General features: G+C 53.4%; 7 protein-coding genes across 7 annotated transcripts; 3 read left to right on the forward strand and 4 right to left on the reverse strand.

The window, feature by feature from the left end:
- Positions 1-268: 268 nt before the first annotated feature.
- dapB (dipeptidyl aminopeptidase dapB) lies at positions 269-3,140 on the reverse strand (the record flags this gene model as incomplete). The annotated part of the gene is made up of 3 exons (XM_026762816.1): positions 269-390; positions 446-715; positions 770-3,140. The coding sequence occupies 3 exons, from the start codon at positions 3,138-3,140 to the stop codon at positions 269-271; spliced, it is 2,763 nt and encodes a 920-aa protein (XP_026617821.1).
- Positions 3,141-3,906: 766 nt separating this feature from the next.
- On the reverse strand, positions 3,907-4,560 carry CDV56_109233 (uncharacterized protein; the record flags this gene model as incomplete). Its single annotated transcript, XM_026762852.1, has 1 exon — positions 3,907-4,560. The coding sequence occupies one exon, from the start codon at positions 4,558-4,560 to the stop codon at positions 3,907-3,909; it is 654 nt and encodes a 217-aa protein (XP_026617822.1).
- A 489-nt stretch (positions 4,561-5,049) lies between these two features.
- CCT4 (chaperonin-containing T-complex subunit CCT4) lies at positions 5,050-6,980 on the reverse strand (the record flags this gene model as incomplete). Its single annotated transcript, XM_026762866.1, has 7 exons — positions 5,050-5,904; positions 5,963-6,535; positions 6,586-6,615; positions 6,665-6,694; positions 6,750-6,772; positions 6,826-6,877; positions 6,936-6,980. The coding sequence occupies 7 exons, from the start codon at positions 6,978-6,980 to the stop codon at positions 5,050-5,052; spliced, it is 1,608 nt and encodes a 535-aa protein (XP_026617823.1).
- A 361-nt stretch (positions 6,981-7,341) lies between these two features.
- Positions 7,342-8,833, forward strand: rpt1 (proteasome regulatory particle base subunit RPT1; the record flags this gene model as incomplete). The annotated part of the gene is made up of 4 exons (XM_026762887.1): positions 7,342-7,436; positions 7,506-7,620; positions 7,673-7,902; positions 7,954-8,833. The coding sequence occupies 4 exons, from the start codon at positions 7,342-7,344 to the stop codon at positions 8,831-8,833; spliced, it is 1,320 nt and encodes a 439-aa protein (XP_026617824.1).
- A 762-nt stretch (positions 8,834-9,595) lies between these two features.
- SDH1 (succinate dehydrogenase [ubiquinone] flavoprotein subunit) lies at positions 9,596-11,849 on the forward strand (the record flags this gene model as incomplete). Its single annotated transcript, XM_026762913.1, has 5 exons — positions 9,596-9,637; positions 9,689-9,910; positions 9,961-10,124; positions 10,183-11,571; positions 11,630-11,849. 5 exons carry the CDS (start codon positions 9,596-9,598, stop codon positions 11,847-11,849), a joined length of 2,037 nt encoding a protein of 678 aa, XP_026617825.1.
- Positions 11,850-13,037: 1,188 nt separating this feature from the next.
- CDV56_109325 (uncharacterized protein) lies at positions 13,038-14,306 on the forward strand (the record flags this gene model as incomplete). The annotated part of the gene is made up of 2 exons (XM_026762944.1): positions 13,038-13,608; positions 13,963-14,306. 2 exons carry the CDS (start codon positions 13,038-13,040, stop codon positions 14,304-14,306), a joined length of 915 nt encoding a protein of 304 aa, XP_026617826.1.
- Positions 14,307-14,632: 326 nt separating this feature from the next.
- Positions 14,633-16,145, reverse strand: CDV56_109336 (argininosuccinate lyase ARG4; the record flags this gene model as incomplete). Its single annotated transcript, XM_026762955.1, has 3 exons — positions 14,633-15,141; positions 15,192-16,022; positions 16,091-16,145. The coding sequence occupies 3 exons, from the start codon at positions 16,143-16,145 to the stop codon at positions 14,633-14,635; spliced, it is 1,395 nt and encodes a 464-aa protein (XP_026617827.1).
- Positions 16,146-17,511: the final 1,366 nt, after the last annotated feature.

The raw sequence follows: 17,511 nt of genomic DNA on the forward strand, positions 1-17,511 counted from the left end.
CATCACCAGTCTTGGACGGTTTCCATCTGATCATACAACGATGGACTGACTGTATATACATACATTGCTTAATTTCCTTCCCATGTTCCTGCATTGGCACCGCATAAGCACCATAATGTATAAAGGCCCGCATTCCCCTGAAAAGCGTTGTCTCTGGACATGTAACATTGCATTGCATTCATAGTTTGCATAGCGTGATTTGAATATACACTTCATTTGAGCATACACGCGCCGAACCGTACGGCTATGGTAAAGATTTGTATATACGCTAAAGGATACACGGCAGCGGCAGAGACCGCCTCACACGCTCCCACATCGACTTGTCCGGCACTGGGTTCGCTATCCGATGCCACTCGCCATTGAACGCGTTGACGAGCCAGCTCGAAAGACCTGGTCCGATTAGTATGTCACAAACACAATATCAGGAGAGAGTAGGTAGACGTACGCTCGTAGACCATGGTATGCGCGTTGTGGAAGTAGATGCTGTGATCCGAGTCCGGGTAGAACTGCAGATCGTAGTTCTCGACGTTCGACAGGTCCAGCTTGTCGATTAGGACGAGGGTATTCTGGAGATGGACGTTGTCGTCCGAGGCGCCGTGCATGACGAGGAAGCGGACGTTCTCGGACAGGGCGGCCATGTCGGTTATGGAGGAGTTGTCGTAGCCGTGGGGATTATGCTGCGGGGTGTGCATGTATCGTTCTGTGTAGATTGAGTCTGGAACAAGTTTGTTAGCGTGGGTGGTGCAAGAGTAAAGGAGGGGGCGGCTACCGTAGAACCGCCAGTCTGTGACGGGCGCAACGGCCATTCCGTACTGGAAGGTCTGGCCAGCGTCTTGTTCGAGGGTTTTCAGCGTCATGAACCCGCCGAAGCTCCATCCCCAGATCGCCATGCGGGTTTCGTCGACGTATGGCTTTGCCGCCCACATCTTCGCCGTGGCGATCTGGTCGCGAGCCTCGTAGAAGCCTAGGTTGCCGCGGACGATGCACCGGGCTTTGCGGCCGATGTAGCCTGTGCCGCGGCCGTCGACGGTCACTACGATGTAGCCCAGGCTGGAGGCGACGTAGGATTGGAAATCAACGGCGAATTTGCGATCCACGGTTTGCGAGCCGGGTCCGGCATACAGGTAAAACAGGACGGGGTATTTCTTGGCCGGGTTGAAGTGTGGGGGGCGGCGCTCGACGAGTTGCAGCGTGTAACCGTCGACTGTGACGTTTTGGTAGATTTCAGTCGGGAGGGCGTGTGTCTGTATCATGCTGGTGAGCTGTGGGTTCTCTTCGATGCGGTCTTCGTAGGTAATTGCGTCGCCTTGGGTGTTGATGATCGCCTGCCAGGGGACAGAGGGGCCTCTGTATGTGAGAAGTGCGTAGCCTGTGCCGTGCGAGAAGGAGACGTCATAGTAGCCTGGTTTGGAAGTGTCGGTCAAAGGCCTAAGATTCGATCCGTCCAGCTGCACACGGTAGACGTGGCGCTGGGTGGGTGCTTCCCTAGTGGCGACGAAGTAGACCAGGCCCCGTTGCAGATCTACGGCAGCCGGTGCGTCCACCACTTCCCACTCGCCCGATGTGAGCATCACAGCGTTGGGGCTGTCGAGTGGCGTGAAGTATGCAAGGTGGTCATATCCGTTGTACGGCACGGTGTCGATGTATCCGTCGTGCGGCCGTCCATTGTTGGGGTCCGCCGGGATGAAGCGTGTGGATTGCGAAGGCTCGACCCAGCCACCGTCGAGACTGGCAATGTCTTCGGATCGGACCAGTTTGCCTGCTCTGGACTTGGTATCGATAAGATACACCTTGAGAATGTCGCTTTCGCGGTTGGTCGATCTCACGAGGACCTTGCCCTCGGAAGCCCATAAGACCTCAATGATGATGCGGTCATCGTCTGCAAAGTCGTCTGCTACTTCGACGGAGAAGACCTCGTTCTTCTCGACGTCGTAGAACTGCAGGTCGACGACCGGGTTTGGGGCACCAGACTTGGGATACTTGATCTCCCTCACATCGGGGTAATTCTCGAGCCCGGGGAGAGGCTTCTTCCCGGATGGTCGCGAGATGTAGTACTGGACCGGAAACTCAGGCACGCTCGACTCATTTGTTCTGAAGAATGCGATATATTTCGCGTCGTTCGACCACCATGTGACACTGTTCCCCGATATCACCTCCTCTTCATACACCCAATCGGGAACACCATAAAACAGGTTCTCCCCGCCGTCCTTGGTAATCGCGATAGCGCTGTCCGACGACAATCTGCGCAGATACAAATTATTGTCCCGAACAAAGACGACCGCATCAGAGGCAGGAGACCAAAGCGCGAGCTGCACTCGACCATCCGGAGCTCTGGGATCCAGCGGTTGCGCTGTCTGAGAATCCACGTCCAACACCCAGTACTTCCCGGTGAACGAGTGCCTCCAGTTCTTCTCCTGCTCGGATATCAACAGCACTTTCTTCAAGTCCGGACTCGGCCAGACGTTGCTGGGAACAATCGCCTTCCCGTCCACGCGCACAATGGGCTTCCTCATCAGCACCTTGCTCTCCTGACCGGTGGCATCGCCCTTTCGACGCCGGATATCATCAACCCGGAGATAGCCCTCCTTCTCATCTCCACCCTTCTCAACTAACAGACCGTCTTCATCGTTCGGCCCCGCAACCCACCCAATCGCATGGTACCGGGGAAGCCATTGGCCCGAGAGCACCTGCTCCAGCGTGACAGGCTTCCCGGAGCTCGTGCTCGTGCTACCCGACGCGGAGTCGGGTTCGTGTGCCTTCAGCGCGTCCGAGGCAGTCTGGTAGTTCGCTCTTCCCCCCGTTAAAAACAGCACGAAGGCAAGCAACCAGCCTCCAAGGCAGAGAAGAGCCAGGATCCAGAATATCCGCCGTGCGCGACCGCCTCCGGTGGCTGCTTTCTTGGACGACGCGAGGAACGGCTCCGTCGGTTCCGCCTCGCCGTCCTCGAGGTCCCGGTATCGGTCTTCGTCGGCGAATCCCATCGTCTCGTTGGGTGAGGGGAAGTGTTTCTGTTCTCTCGGGAGGATGGATTCGGTGGATAGGCTCGAGTCGGATGAGGTTTGAGATGCGGAGGATGCCGATCGAGGGCGGGTCATGGGAAGGAATTCAGAGGTTTCTCCATGGTCGTCGGATGGCCTCATTGTCACGGTGGTTGTAGGACAGAGGCTGCAGTGCAATGATCGAGTCACATGTGACGGGCACGGCAGATCGACGATAAGCAAGGATGGACGAGGTTGTAGCAGTCAGGATGGCTAATTTACAGCCGTCTCTAAGAATATTATCAAACCAACAGGGAAATCATCGTCAACAGAAGGTCAATTCCTCGTCAATAGACAAAGAAAGTCAAGGAATGGAAAAGTGGGAACAGTGGTTGATGGACTCTGGGGTAAGCTGTTGTTGATGGCGGCAGTGCTATCTGGCGCCTCTTGGCAGCCAATCTTATTCATGTTATTGAGCTCCTTTTTGGGTATCTCGATCTATTCACGTACTTCAATGAATATCAAGCAAGTCAAATTCATCTATCTATCGCTAGAAATGATTGTGATGTTTTAGGTACTGCAGGAACGGGTGTGGTCCTAATTAGCAATTTGTTACCAATTTGTATATCAAACCAAGCTGAGTATATTTCTACCTGGGCTTCCAAGAAGGACCTGATCAGAAAAGTAATAATTGCGAAATGTCAAAAAATACTTCATGAGAGACTGTCGGTCTTTAGTAAACATACATGAAATGCCTGGTTCAAGCAAAAGAATACAGAATGAACCATATCAACCCCAGTACACTCCCGTAAACCTGTAGAATAGCCAAATAACTCCAAACTCCTTAGATCTTCCTGGGTATTTGCGAAAACAAGATACAAAGCGTGTCTCAAATTCAATTCATCCTATCCCACCCGAGTGAGCGACTTTAGCAGTGGATCGATCGGAAGCGAAGCTCAGCCGTATCGATGGCCAGCTTATAGGCTTGACCTTTGATGAGGGCCCACGAATCCTCATCGAACATGGGCTGTTCTCTGAGCATCTCGATAATGCGACCCACACAGTCGTGGAACCGCTTTACCTCGACATGAGTGAACATACACAGCAGCGCCGCCTGTTCCTCAACCGTTGCAAGCTGGTAATCACTATGCAAAAGAGGCTGCTGGTCCTTGCCCTCGTACGTCCGGACCAGGTGCTGATAGAACGCCCGGCACCTCTGCAGGATCGTTGAGCAGAGCAGATGGAGGAAGGCTCGGACGTATTCCTTCTCCGAGCACCGCTTGCAGGTGCTCATGGGCTCTAGGGGGTCGAGGGCGCGCCTGATGTAGTCCAGGCCGCACTCCTTCGTCTTGAGCGAGCTGAGTAGTGGATTGCGGAAGTAGGCAACATCCAGGGAGTTTATGCCCTGTAGAGTGCAATCGCATGGGAAGAGCTCATCGTCTGCCAGGTCGAGATCGATGGTTGGTGGGGGAGTGGCAGCTCGTTTGATTGCCCGCTTGTGGCAGTACCTGTGAGGAAATGTCTCCATCTGGGCGAGAATGACCTTTAGCCCCTTCATGAAGGTGATGGATTGGCCCTTCATGGTGTTTAGTTGCTGTGAGACAAGCGAAAGTTTGTAGTTGGTTATGAAGCGAGTGAAGAATATTGCTTGTTGCGAGTAAAGCGAACGACTGTAGAGTGTTGAAGAGAGGTGAAAGTGAGAAGAAGAGACGGGAGTGTTGGTCTGTTTTATACCTCTGCGACAGTCAGCCTCTTACATGCGAAAAATTCGTGCTGTTGAACCAAGGTAGAGCGACCGTGTTTGGCTTCAACGAGTCAAAGTGACGACATTCGCAGAGTCCCTGGAGATTGCAGCCTGAATGATCGGGCAGCATTCAAACCAAGTACTGACATAGCTTGACTCGTGAGCAGTTAGAAAGATTAGGGAGCACGAGACAAGTGTAAGTTGTAAGCAGCGTAAGAGTTATATGCATTGGATGGGTCATCTATATTCTGAAATCATTTGATTTTGGGTAAAATTACTTATCATTATACACCACATCTGATCTCCTGTGACCTATCTGCCTCCAGATCATCTCGAGAGAGCGATGTCATCAATTCTCATAATCATCTTTACCGTCTCAGCCGCAAGTTCGATCGCGCTGGTGCTCACCAAGAGCGGCTGCAGAATGTTCTCCTCCGTGATGTCGTCCCGCACACCGCCACTACGGATGCTGACACCAGCATTGTGCTGGCCTTGAGCGTGGCGGTGTCGCAGCTCTGTGACAACCTTGATCGAATTCAGACCAGCATTCTCGGCCAACGTGGTTGGAATAACCTCCATGGCTTCCGCAAACGCCTTCCAGCAGATAGCCTCGGTGCCAGCGAGCTCACGGGCCCGCTTTGCCAGAGAGTGAGCGACCTCAATTTCAGGGGCACCACCACCGGCGATAAGGGCGCGCCTCTTAACCAAGCAACGAATGACACAGAGAGCGTCGTGCAGAGACCGTTCGGCCTCATCCAGAATCAGGTTGTTGGCACCGCGAGCGACGATAGACACGGTCTGGTTGGCAGCGGTGGCAGGTGCCTTGATGCCGGTGATCTTTACGTACCGAGCACCGGACGCCTGAACCTCCTCGACAAGATCAGCAGTACCCAGCTTGTCCTCAGTGAAGGAATCAATGTTGGCGACTGGCTTGCAGCCGAGACTCTTGCACAGGAACTCAACCTCATCCCGCTCAATGTCCTTGATTGCAAGGATCTTGAGTCGTGAAAGGAAGTGAAGGGAGAGGTCGTTGACGGCGTCACGGAGGATCGATTTTTGGATGAGAAGGACGTTGCACTTGGTCTTCTGGATCTTCTTGATCATGTTCAGGAGGTACTGGCGTTCTTCCTTGAGGATCTTGTCCATTTGACGGTAGTCGTTGACAACGATTTGGTTCTCCATCTGCAATCGTCCATACATTAGCAAGCTGTATCGTGCTTTTGGAGTAGATACAACGTACATCGGGCTTGGGAGGGCTAAGCTGGAACTGAATCAAGCCTATCCGGGCCTTCTCGATTCTTGAGGGGCCGCCGCTGCTCTTGATGACGGGCTGGTTCAAGACGAGACCGTCAACCATCTCACTGTCCTCAATTGTACCGCCAACCTTCTTCACAATCCGGATGTTTCTCAGATCCACATTGTCTGCTGTCTTAGGATCGATCACCTTGAGCACCGAATCCACGGCCATGGGGCCAAGGAGACCAGAGTGCTGCGATACGATCTTGGACGATAGCGATGTAGAAGCGGCTTGCAGGAGAGTAGCACGGTCCATCAGGTTGATTGGCCGAGACATGTTTTGGAGGATTTCCACCGCAGCAGCAGCGGCTCTCTGGAAAGATTCGGAGATGATGGTCGGATGGATACCCTTGCCCAACAGGCGCTCGGCGGCTCCGAGCAAGCTACCAGCGATCACGACCACGGAAGTTGTTCCATCACCAGCTTCGACATCCTGAGCAGCACTCAGATCGACAAGCATCCTGGCCGCAGGGTGCATCACGCTCATGTCTCTCAACATCGTGTTTCCATCGTTGGTCTATGGAGGGGTTAGCGCCGAGCTGCATAGTTCGAGACTGGAATTCGTACGATAATTGTGTTTCCCTTGGGTGTTTGAATCTAATGACAGTCAGCATTGACCAACATGTAACTTTGGCCATGACCATACCATCTTATCCATTCCTCTGGGCCCCAGAGACTGTGAAGCCGTTAGCCCCTCACCTTCAGCATTTATGGGTCTCTAGATTGCATACTGTTCTGATGGCATCCGCGACGGCTAGAATCACATCAGCTATCATGTCATGCAGACGTTAAGATAATGGTCAATACCTCTAGCAGCCAGAATATTGGCTGTCCGAACCGCCATAGGCTTCTCCTTGTCCTGCGCGAGTATCAGAAAACGGCCCACAAGCAGTATTTGACTCGTGGAAACCACACACCTTGAAGGTAGTGCCAGGGACCCCCTGGGAGACTGCGGTCGCCATTCTGGATATTTCCGCGGATAGTAGCACAAAAATAAACTAGAAATTCGACAGAGACGCGGATGTGGTGAGGGGGAGTAGATCCAGACTCTGGAAGCGGCTCTGGGAATTTCTTCGAAGTTGCTTTGGCGGTGGTGATGCTTGGCGGCCACTAGCGTCAACAGCTGGAACCCGTCGGTGACAGCACCTCAAGCTTGAGAGCTCAATCACATCACTTTCCCAATCAAGCTTCACCTCACACATCCATCTCATCAGATTCTTTCGACCTCGTCCTTTCATCATAATCCCTATCCCGTCACGACTGTATTGACTACTTTATTCCCCTAGCCTTCCTTGTCATCCGGTTTCGTGGTCCAGTCTCACCATGCCTAGCGCCACGGGAGCGAACTGGGAGAAGTACAGGAAGAACTTCGCTGACGACGAAGAGCCGGAGAAGAAGATCACACCTCTCACAGACGAGTATGTTGCGGCTGCAAGCAAGCTGAGCCTCAAATGCAATTAATGAATCATCGGCTGATTATGAGACAGTGACATTCAAGTACTCAAGACATACGGCGCCGCTCCCTACGCGACCGCGTTAAAGAAGCTCGAAAAGCAGATCAAGGACAAACAAGCGAGCGTAAACGAGAAGATCGGTGTCAAGGTTTGTTAATCTTGGTGCGTTTTATCTCCGGATCTTGGCTGACCCTAGGTAGGAATCCGACACCGGTCTTGCGCCTCCACACCTTTGGGATGTTGCTGCAGATAGGCAACGCATGGCAGAGGAGCAGCCATTGCAGGTGGCTCGTTGTACAAAGATCATTTCCGACGAGAAGGATCCCGATAAGAGCAAATATGTCATCAACGTCAAGCAGATCGCCAAGTTTGTCGTGAATCTAGGGGAGAGAGTGAGCCCTACAGATATCGAAGAAGGCATGAGGGTCGGGTAAGTGGCTACGGTTTCTGTTGCTTTCGCAAATCTGATTATTTTTTACAGCGTCGACCGGAATAAGTACCAGATCATGTTACCTCTTCCTCCTAAGATCGACCCTAGCGTGACGATGATGACTGTCGAAGACAAACCGGACGTGACCTACGGCGATGTTGGTGGATGCAAGGAGCAGATTGAGAAGCTGAGGGAAGTTGTCGAAATGCCTTTGCTGTCACCGGAACGATTCGTCAACCTCGGTATCGATCCGCCCAAGGGTGCGCTGCTGTACGGTCCTCCCGGTACCGGCAAGACCCTTTGCGCTCGAGCAGTCGCTAACCGGACTGACGCCACTTTCATCCGGGTCATCGGTAGCGAGTTGGTTCAGAAGTACGTTGGTGAAGGTGCACGAATGGTTCGAGAGCTCTTTGAGATGGCCCGGACGAAGAAGGCATGCATCATCTTCTTCGACGAAATCGACGCGGTCGGTGGTGCTCGTTTCGATGACGGAGCTGGCGGTGACAACGAGGTTCAACGTACTATGCTGGAGTTGATTACACAGCTGGATGGTTTCGATGCCCGTGGTAACATCAAGGTCATGTTTGCAACCAACCGACCGTCGACCTTGGACCCTGCCCTGATGCGTCCTGGTCGTATTGACCGTAAGATCGAATTCTCGCTTCCCGACGTTGAAGGCCGCGCCAACATTCTCCGCATTCATGCCAAGAGTATGTCAGTCGAGAGGGACATTCGGTGGGAGCTGATCTCCCGACTGTGCCCTAATGCTACCGGTGCGGAACTACGGAGTGTTGCCACAGAAGCTGGCATGTTTGCCATCCGGGCGCGGCGGAAGGTCGCTACGGAGAAGGACTTTTTGGCCGCTGTGGACAAGGTCATCAAGGGCAACCTCAAGTTCAACTCGACGGCGACATACATGCAGTACAATTAGATGGCGTCTTTATGCATCCTGGGTTACATTGCATGGCTGGATGGATGTATGATCAGATTTAGCTCGGTGATTCGGTCTATGATGGTTCCTTAATACAATCTACTGTGCATTATCAGATGCCAACATGCTCACTGCGTACCCAAGTATGTTCTGAACCATACTATGATGGATCGATCGATCGATCGATAGGTTATATGCGATATACGTATAGTCACGTGATTTAAATTCCAAGGCCGATAGCCGATTTCCACCCATGCGTCGCTATTCCTTACCGTGCTGGCTCTTCGTTTAGCTCTCTAGATTTATTGAAGAGGATAAAGCGTTGTAGCTCTTCGAGCTCTTTTAGCTCATCTGCAGAATCACTCAGTCTCATCGTCTTCATCGGCCACTCACCCCGGAATTCTTCGCTGCTGCCGGGTTAATAGAAGACCGGCCACGTGCCTTGCCCTTTTTGGCCAATGAGAAGCTCCCGGCTGCCCGAGGTGATTACTACTGCGCATTAGCTGATTGGCTGTCTCGGCCCCGGCCCTCCCCGTCGGCAAGTGAGGGAAGATTATGTCAGCCGGCCCTTCCTGTCCTCAGAAGAACCGACGATCCAAAAGTGCAGCTCATGAATACTACCACCGGCTTTGATCTCGTCTTGCCTGTTCTCCCCTCCTACTCCCACTAAACAACTGCCTTTGCGCTGTTGGTCCCCCTCATCTGATAGCTTCCTCTCAGACTCATATAGGATTGTGTCTCTTTTCTTTTGATCCGCCCACAATGAGCTCCCTGAGCTTGCGGAGCCTAGCTCCCGCTTCGAAGGTCGGTTACCCGAGGGTCTTTTCAGCGATTTTACAACCCTTGATTTTATAGGATCGCCGTGCTGACTCGCATATTTTCGCAGATTTCCCGTGCTTTGAGGGACCAGAGACGTCTTTTCTCCTCGACAAGGCCAGCAGGTACGCATTGAATTCCGCAAAGATGACCTCCCGCTCCTCACTAACTCCGTCCGTTCTTCCAGCCCGCATCTTCGCCAACCGCCCTTTGCGCGCCAAGGAGGCTACTGGTTACATCTCCTCGAAGTATCCTGTTATTGTAAGTGACTGTCGCTTAGCATGGGGACAAGCTGGCCTAATTGACGGTAGGACCACGAATACGATGCCGTTGTTGTCGGTGCTGGTGGTGCCGGTCTGCGTGCCGCCTTCGGTCTGGCGGAAGCCGGGTTCAACACTGCCTGTGTCTCGAAGCTCTTTCCTACGAGATCTCACACAGTTGCCGCTCAGGGCGGTATCAACGCTGCTCTGGGAAAGTATGTCAATGATTGATGGAGTTGTGTCCTGGATGATTGCGCTAATCTCGATGTGCAGCATGCACCCTGACGACTGGAGATGGCACATGTACGATACTGTGAAAGGTTCCGATTGGCTGGGTGACCAGGACGCCATTCACTACATGACCAGAGAGGCTCCCGCTAGTGTTCGTGAGCTCGAGGGCTACGGATGTCCCTTCTCCCGTACCGAGGATGGCCTTATCTACCAGCGTGCTTTCGGTGGTCAGTCCAAGGAATTCGGCAAGGGTGGTCAGGCCTACCGTTGCTGCGCCGTCGCTGATCGTACCGGTCACGCTCTTCTCCACACTCTCTACGGACAGTCTCTGCGCCACAACACTAACTACTTCATCGAGTACTTCGCCCTGGATCTGCTGATGGAGGATGGTGAGTGCCGCGGTATCATCGCCTACAACCAGGAGGACGGTACCCTGCACCGCTTCAAGGCCCACCACACCGTTTTGGCCACTGGTGGTTACGGACGTGCCTACTTCAGCTGTACATCCGCCCACACTTGCACTGGTGACGGTATGGCCATGGTCGCCCGTGCTGGTCTGCCCAACCAGGATCTTGAGTTCGTTCAGTTCCACCCCACTGGTATCTATGGCGCCGGTTGCCTGATCACCGAGGGTGCTCGTGGTGAGGGCGGTTACCTGCTCAACTCCGAGGGTGAGCGTTTCATGGAGCGTTACGCCCCTACCGCCAAGGATCTGGCTTCCCGTGACGTCGTCTCCCGTTCCATGACCCTTGAAATCCGCGAGGGCCGTGGTGTTGGTCCCGAGAAGGACCACATCTACCTACAGCTGAGCCACCTGCCCGCTGAGCTTCTGCACGAGCGTCTGCCCGGTATCTCGGAGACCGCCTCCATCTTCGCTGGTGTCGACGTCACCAAGCAGCCCATCCCCGTCCTGCCCACCGTCCACTACAACATGGGTGGTATCCCCACCAAGTACACCGGTGAGGTCTTGACTGTGGATGAGCAGGGTAACGACAAGGTTGTCCCCGGTCTGTACGCCTGTGGTGAGGCCGCCTGTGTCTCCGTCCACGGTGCTAACCGTCTGGGTGCCAACTCGCTACTCGACCTCGTTGTCTTCGGCCGTGCCGTTTCTCACCGTGTCCGTGACATCGCCACCCCTGGCAAGACCCACCGTGAGCTGAGCGCCGACGCTGGTGCCGAGTCCATCAAAGACCTCGACTTCGTCCGCAACGCCGAAGGCCCCAAGTCGACTCACGAGATCCGGAACGCCATGCAGAAGACCATGCAGTCTGATGTCAGCGTCTTCCGTACCCAGGAGAGTTTGGATGAGGGTGTTGAGAAGATCACCGCCATCGACAAGATGTTCGACCAAGTCGGTACCAAGGACCGCAGCATGATCTGGAACTCTGACCTTGTCGAAACTCTCGAACTTCGTAACCTGCTCACTTGCGCGTATGTATCCTCTCAGAAATCAAATCTTCCAGAAAGATGCTAACAAGATGTCGTCTAGTACTCAAACCGCAGTTGCCGCCGCCAACCGCAAGGAGTCTCGCGGTGCCCACGCCCGTGAGGACTACCCCGAGCGTGATGATGAGAACTGGATGAAGCACACTCTCACCTGGCAAAAGAACCCTCACGGTAAGATTGACCTCAGCTACCGTGCCGTCGAACACAAGACCCTCGACGAGAACGAGTGCAAGAGCGTTCCTCCCTTCAAGCGTGTCTACTAGATACATTCCTCTGCGCTTGATGTGAAGTAATCTCTGAACATTCACATACCTTCAATGAGGCTGGATTGGCCACGGGATCCGGTCAATCTCAAGGTGGGGCCCTGGGATTTTCGACCCGTCAGCCCTTAATTGCTTTGCTGAACCGTGGAGGGTGGATTGATAAAAAGGAGCGTCATGAAATTTTTGCATTTTCTTGTGTCATAACTGTATATCCATGTTTTGCCATTCGGGCGATGAGTTAGGTGTACTCACGTTATTTGTTTCCATAGCAGTTTCTGATATACAATTGGAGTTTTCTTTTGCGTCAGGATATATGCTATCCCATCCAAGTTAGGATTCCTCAATTCAAACCGCTATATGACATTGTGGAGGCTCATTGGATGACCGGGGATAGTCTCTCAATTTCTGCTGCCATGGTACGTGACCTCGAACTTTCTTTGGCTTTGACTTTTATGGAAAATGGCCTAATCCGGTTGTGTAGAGTGCCTTCGGGCCTTTTCTTTGTTTGTCATTCCCTAGTCTTAAGACAAAGAAACCACCCCTACGGCCCGTCCAACGCCTACGATGCTGGTCCTCAAACATCATCAAGTCAATGGGTTTCATCCCTTCAATGGGCTTGGATTCAGTGATGTCTGGCAGCTCAATCCCGCCTAGTGATGCAGAGTGCTGATCCTTCGAGTCAAGGCAAATGTCACTATTGCAACCGATAGCTCTATTCATTTTTTTCGGATTCGACGGTGAAGAATGAGGCCATCACCGGTCCTCCGCCACGAACCCTGTGTCCGTAATCCTTATGGTGGCCGGTATCGGCTCCATAGGACTGAATGGTTCTACACCAAGGACTTCGCCGCAATTTTGGCAGACAAAGAACTCGAGTCATTAAGTCGTTGCCACTTCGTATGGCTCACTCTCTTTGGCGTGGTGATGTTTCAGGACGACTTGCATAGCCATGTGCGTTCCGGGAAAAGAAACAATGCTCAGTGCATCTCATACTTCCTTTTAGCTTTCTTGGACTCAGAACGACCACATGGCGCCTACTCCATGGTAACCACTGTCCCGGCGACCCTGAAGATCTCACTTCTTCATCCGTTCGCTTGTTATTGTTTCACTCTCATTTCAATTTATGATCCTGTCTTCTGCTAGTGCAGGTGTATAGTTGACTTAGTTGACGTCTCTAGTCGTCGAGAGATGACTCGCCATCTCGCCCGTCAAGCCAACACTTGCACCGGCAGCAAGCAATGGTATGTTTGCTCCAAGGGCAAATTCCATGGCTGTTGTTCAGTCGATCCGTGCAATACCGGGGTATGCCCCGATCAAGAAAACCAGACAACACTGTCAACTGCGACTACTGCAAACACCTCCAAAGCTACCTCAACTACAACAGCGACCTCACCAACGGCAGCTATCACCACCGCCCCGTCTACAAGCTCGCAGGGAGACATCCCAGGCATCATTGCGTCTCGGACTGTGACTCAGGCCGTTGCACCGGCAACAGATACTGCCAATACGAGTCCTGGCAGGGACCATGGCGCATTGATCGGGGGTGTTGTGGGAGCTGTACTGGCCTTGATCCTGCTGAGCGGGCTGTTATTCCTAGTTTACCGATCTCGCAAGAAGCATGGTAAACGGTTTGTTTTGCTGAGCTGGCGTGTGACTCGTGAGGAGAGCCATGAGAAAGCGCTGCCAGTTGCAAGCAGTAGGGGCTTTGGCTCTGGGAACGAGGAACAATTGCCTGATGGTGAGATACGACGCCCCCTACGTGAGTCCTTCTCAACCCAGAAACTGACCCTGCTTCATGCTTCAGCACCAAATTACAACACGCCATCCATCCCAGTCTCCAGCCAAGCCTTAACGGTGCCCGGCTCAGACCGAACTTCAGCAACATCAAACACTATAAGCCAACCATCCACCAACAGCACAAACACAAACACAAACATAGGTATAATCTCAGCACCCACCGTGACAACCCATCACAGCTCCTCCTCCTTACCACCAGCATCATCCACAACAAGCCACCCCTCCCCCCATCTCAGCCTCAGCACAAGCACCAGTCCCCATCCACCATCATCCACCCCAGCACCAGCACCCGCACCCGCACCCCCCAACCTCGCAGAAACAACCCCCGAACTCTCAGACACAGGCTTCTACCGCCAACGCGCCGAGCTGGCCGCATACTCCCAAAGCGAGCTAATCAACATCCCTCCCTCGCGACGGCAGGCGCTCCCTGCGCAGCATACCGATCCCGAGACTGAGCAGTCGGCTCAGCCGCAGCTGCCGTCGATCATCACGCCGGACGGGGTGATCCTGGGCGCGAACTTCGATTACAGGGTTCCTGGGGATGATCCGTATCCTGGTCCTGGGGAGGGGCTCAGCCATGTGCTTAGCTTTATGCATTTTGAGGAGGGCGGGCGTTCAGGGGAGTGGAGGAAGAGTTTTGAGAGTGGGACGGGGGTTTGAGTTTGTTGTTGGAGCTGTTGGATTGCTGTTGTGAGAGCGTGGTTCTTGTGCTGGACCGGGTGGTTGATCTCGGTGTGGATGTATACTTAGTGTCTATTGTTGGCGTGCTGTTTGGTTGACAGTTGGTGGTTTTCTTCTTATGCATTTGACTTAATGTGTATTTCCTTGTATACTGTTGTTGGTGAATTTAGTATAGATTAATGTTGACTAGGAGAGCTGACGAAGACAAGAACCGAAGTGTATTCTATATACCAACTAAAACATATAACCCGAAAGATCTCGCTTTTCATTCCCTAAACACACAATATTACCACGGATTCTTATTCTTACAACAGACCCCTGAGAACGGCAGTTTGTTCCAGCACGGCACGGCGGCTGGTTCCGCCGACTGCATCCTTCAGCTCGACGGCACGCTCGTAGTCCAGACAAGCCTGGACATCCTCGTCGAAGCGCGCGTCAACCGCCTTGAGCTGCTCGAGCGATAGCGTGTCCATGGGGACATTGTTCTTCTCTGCCAGGGCGACGACACGGCCGGAGATGTGGTGGCCCTCGCGGAAGGGGACGCCCTTGCGGACGAGGTAGTCGGCGATTTCGGTGGCAAGCATCTCGGGCGCCAGGGCGGCGGTCATCTTCTCCGGGAGGACGGTGAGGGTCGACAGGACGCCGGTGGCGATCTGGATGCTGTCGCTGACGGTCTTGATGTGGTCTAGCAGGGGCTCGACGCTCTCCTGCAGGTCCTTGTTGTAGGTGGTGGGGAGACCCTTGATGGTCATCATCAGGCCGGCCATGTGGCCGAAGGCGCGGCCGGCCTTACCGCGCAGAAGCTCCAGGCTGTCTGTTCTCGTTAGTTGAAATCAAGAACGAGGAAGAACGGACGCAACTCACCTGCGTTCTTCTTCTGAGGCATCAACGACGAGCCGGTCGAGTAGGCGTCGGACAACCGGACGAAACCAAACTCCAAACTGCTGTAGATGATCAGATCCTCGGCCCAGCGAGAGATCTTGAGCATGAACGAGCTTCCCCACTGCATGGTCTCCATGGCAAAGTCACGGTCGGCCACCGCGTTCATCGAGTTGTACAGCAGACCCTCGAAGCCCAGCTCCTTGGCCATCGCCTCCCGGTCGATCTGGAAGGGGTTTCCGGCCAGCGCGCCGGTGCCCAGGGGGCTGCGGTTGACACGCCGGGTGACCTCCCGCAGACGCTGCAGCTCACTGGCGAAGGCAGTGGCATGCGACAGCAGCCAGTGGCTCCACCGGACGGGTTGGGCCTTCTGCAAGTGGGTGTAACCGGGCATGATGAAGTCGAGCTCACTCTCGGCGCGCGCGATGGAGACCTTGATGAGGTCGCACAGGACGGCGTCCAGCTTGCGCAGCTCGTCCCGCAGCCACAGGCGCATGTCGGTTGCGATCTGCTCGTTGCGGGACCGGCCGGTGTGCAGCTTGCCTCCGATCTCCTTACCAATGATCTCGGAGAGTCGGCGCTCGTTGGCTGTGTGGATGTCCTCGTCATTCTCCTTGACGACGAAGGTGTTGGAGCTCCATTCTTCGGCGATCTGCTTGAATCCGCGCTCGATCTCGGAGAACTCGTGCTGGGTCAGGATGCCGGTCTTAGTGTTGGCTCGGGCAAAGGCAAGGGAGCCGGCAATGTCCTGCTTCCAGAAGATACGATCGTAGGGGAGGGATTGGTTGTACTGAACCATCAGGGGGTCGAGGCCCTCTGTGAGTCAAAAGATAAGTAGGTTAGTTGTATTCGGAGGAATTGAAACTGGGGTAGGGGGTACATACGGGTGAATCGACCACCCCAGAGCATGTTCTCTGCGACAGCCTTGGGAGCACTCATTGTGGAAGCTGTAGATGAAGGAATTGATGAATTGAAGAGGAGAATGTTGTCAGGAAGAGGTGATGGACAGGTCGGAATCCAAATAATTATTCGGTGATTCATCCGGGGAGCGACATCGGCGCTAACCGGATGGGGATGACCTATCAACATGAGTCACCAATGCTATGGTCATGGAGGGTTGATTTTCCTTCTGTGATCCATGTGCTCGATCAATATGACGATATTCTGGTAATATGGGGGCTCATGTTGCCTTACGAGCATTGCAATGGTCCGCCGTCGAAGTACAGTTGGAGACGAGTTCAACCGCCATGCTATCAGTCAGTCTTCATGAATTGTCATTAAAGCAGCGAAAGGACCTGTTGTCTGAGGCGGGCTACAAGATTATTATCAAAGTAAAAGATCACAGAGTTCGTGGTTCTCCAGATCTTATTGGCCTCGTAATCACGATGACCAGATCCTCGACCTCAGCCTCGCACAGCTTCAGACGGGTTGACGGGCTATATGAGGGGAAGGAGGCTCCCCCTCGATCTGGAATATCATCTGAACGCGGACAAACATGCATTATTCAACGCAGTAAGACAGCTCAGCATGTCCTCCGGCTTCTCATCAGGGACATGGTCTCCTCAGTCAGCCGTTGTACCGACTCTATTCAGCTGTTACGAGTGGCAGAAGCGCTGCTCCGCGGGATTTGAAAAAGCTTGAGCAGGCTCTTTTCTGCCTACGTTGTTCTCTCAATCACTGGAAATACCGCTGACGATAGCGTGCGATGCAGTCCGATTCGAAAGCAAAGGTCTTAAAAGATAAACTTGATATCATGATCGCATCATGTTCTGAGACTCTCCAGAAATTAAACACGGCGACGCGCAAGTATCGAGAGACTGCCAAAGACCGAATGAACACCGGTGGTCTCCGAATCAGATGAGAGCTCAATATATGAGGGTAACGTGGGATTCCAAAGGATGATCTCAATGATTATCGCCAGAAGTTGCAGCCACATGCTGATACAGTCAACTTGTTTTGAGGACTTTCATATGGTACGACAAGCAGAAGCTATGTGACGCGAATGTTCGGACTACGCAGTACAGGTCAACGACGGATACTCATTCATGCTAATGGCAAGAAGTTGAGTGAGAAGCTAGAGGGGATCTTGAGACAGGCAAAGCAGTCAAGCGACATAACGGCTGGAATGACACGAGACGTATGGATGATGGTTCAGGTCAAGCTGCTACCGCGCCCGCAAACTACCGCCTGGAGATGTGTTAGGGGACTCTGTTTGGGGACTCCTATATACAGCTCTCAGGACAAAGTGGACCGATTGGGGGAATATTCCTTTTCCCCCATCAGAGGTAACAAGTTCTAAAGCCCA

Source organism: Aspergillus thermomutatus, assembly GCF_002237265.1.
Source record: "Aspergillus thermomutatus strain HMR AF 39 chromosome Unknown NODE_17, whole genome shotgun sequence".
NCBI lineage: Eukaryota > Fungi > Ascomycota > Eurotiomycetes > Eurotiales > Aspergillaceae > Aspergillus > Aspergillus thermomutatus.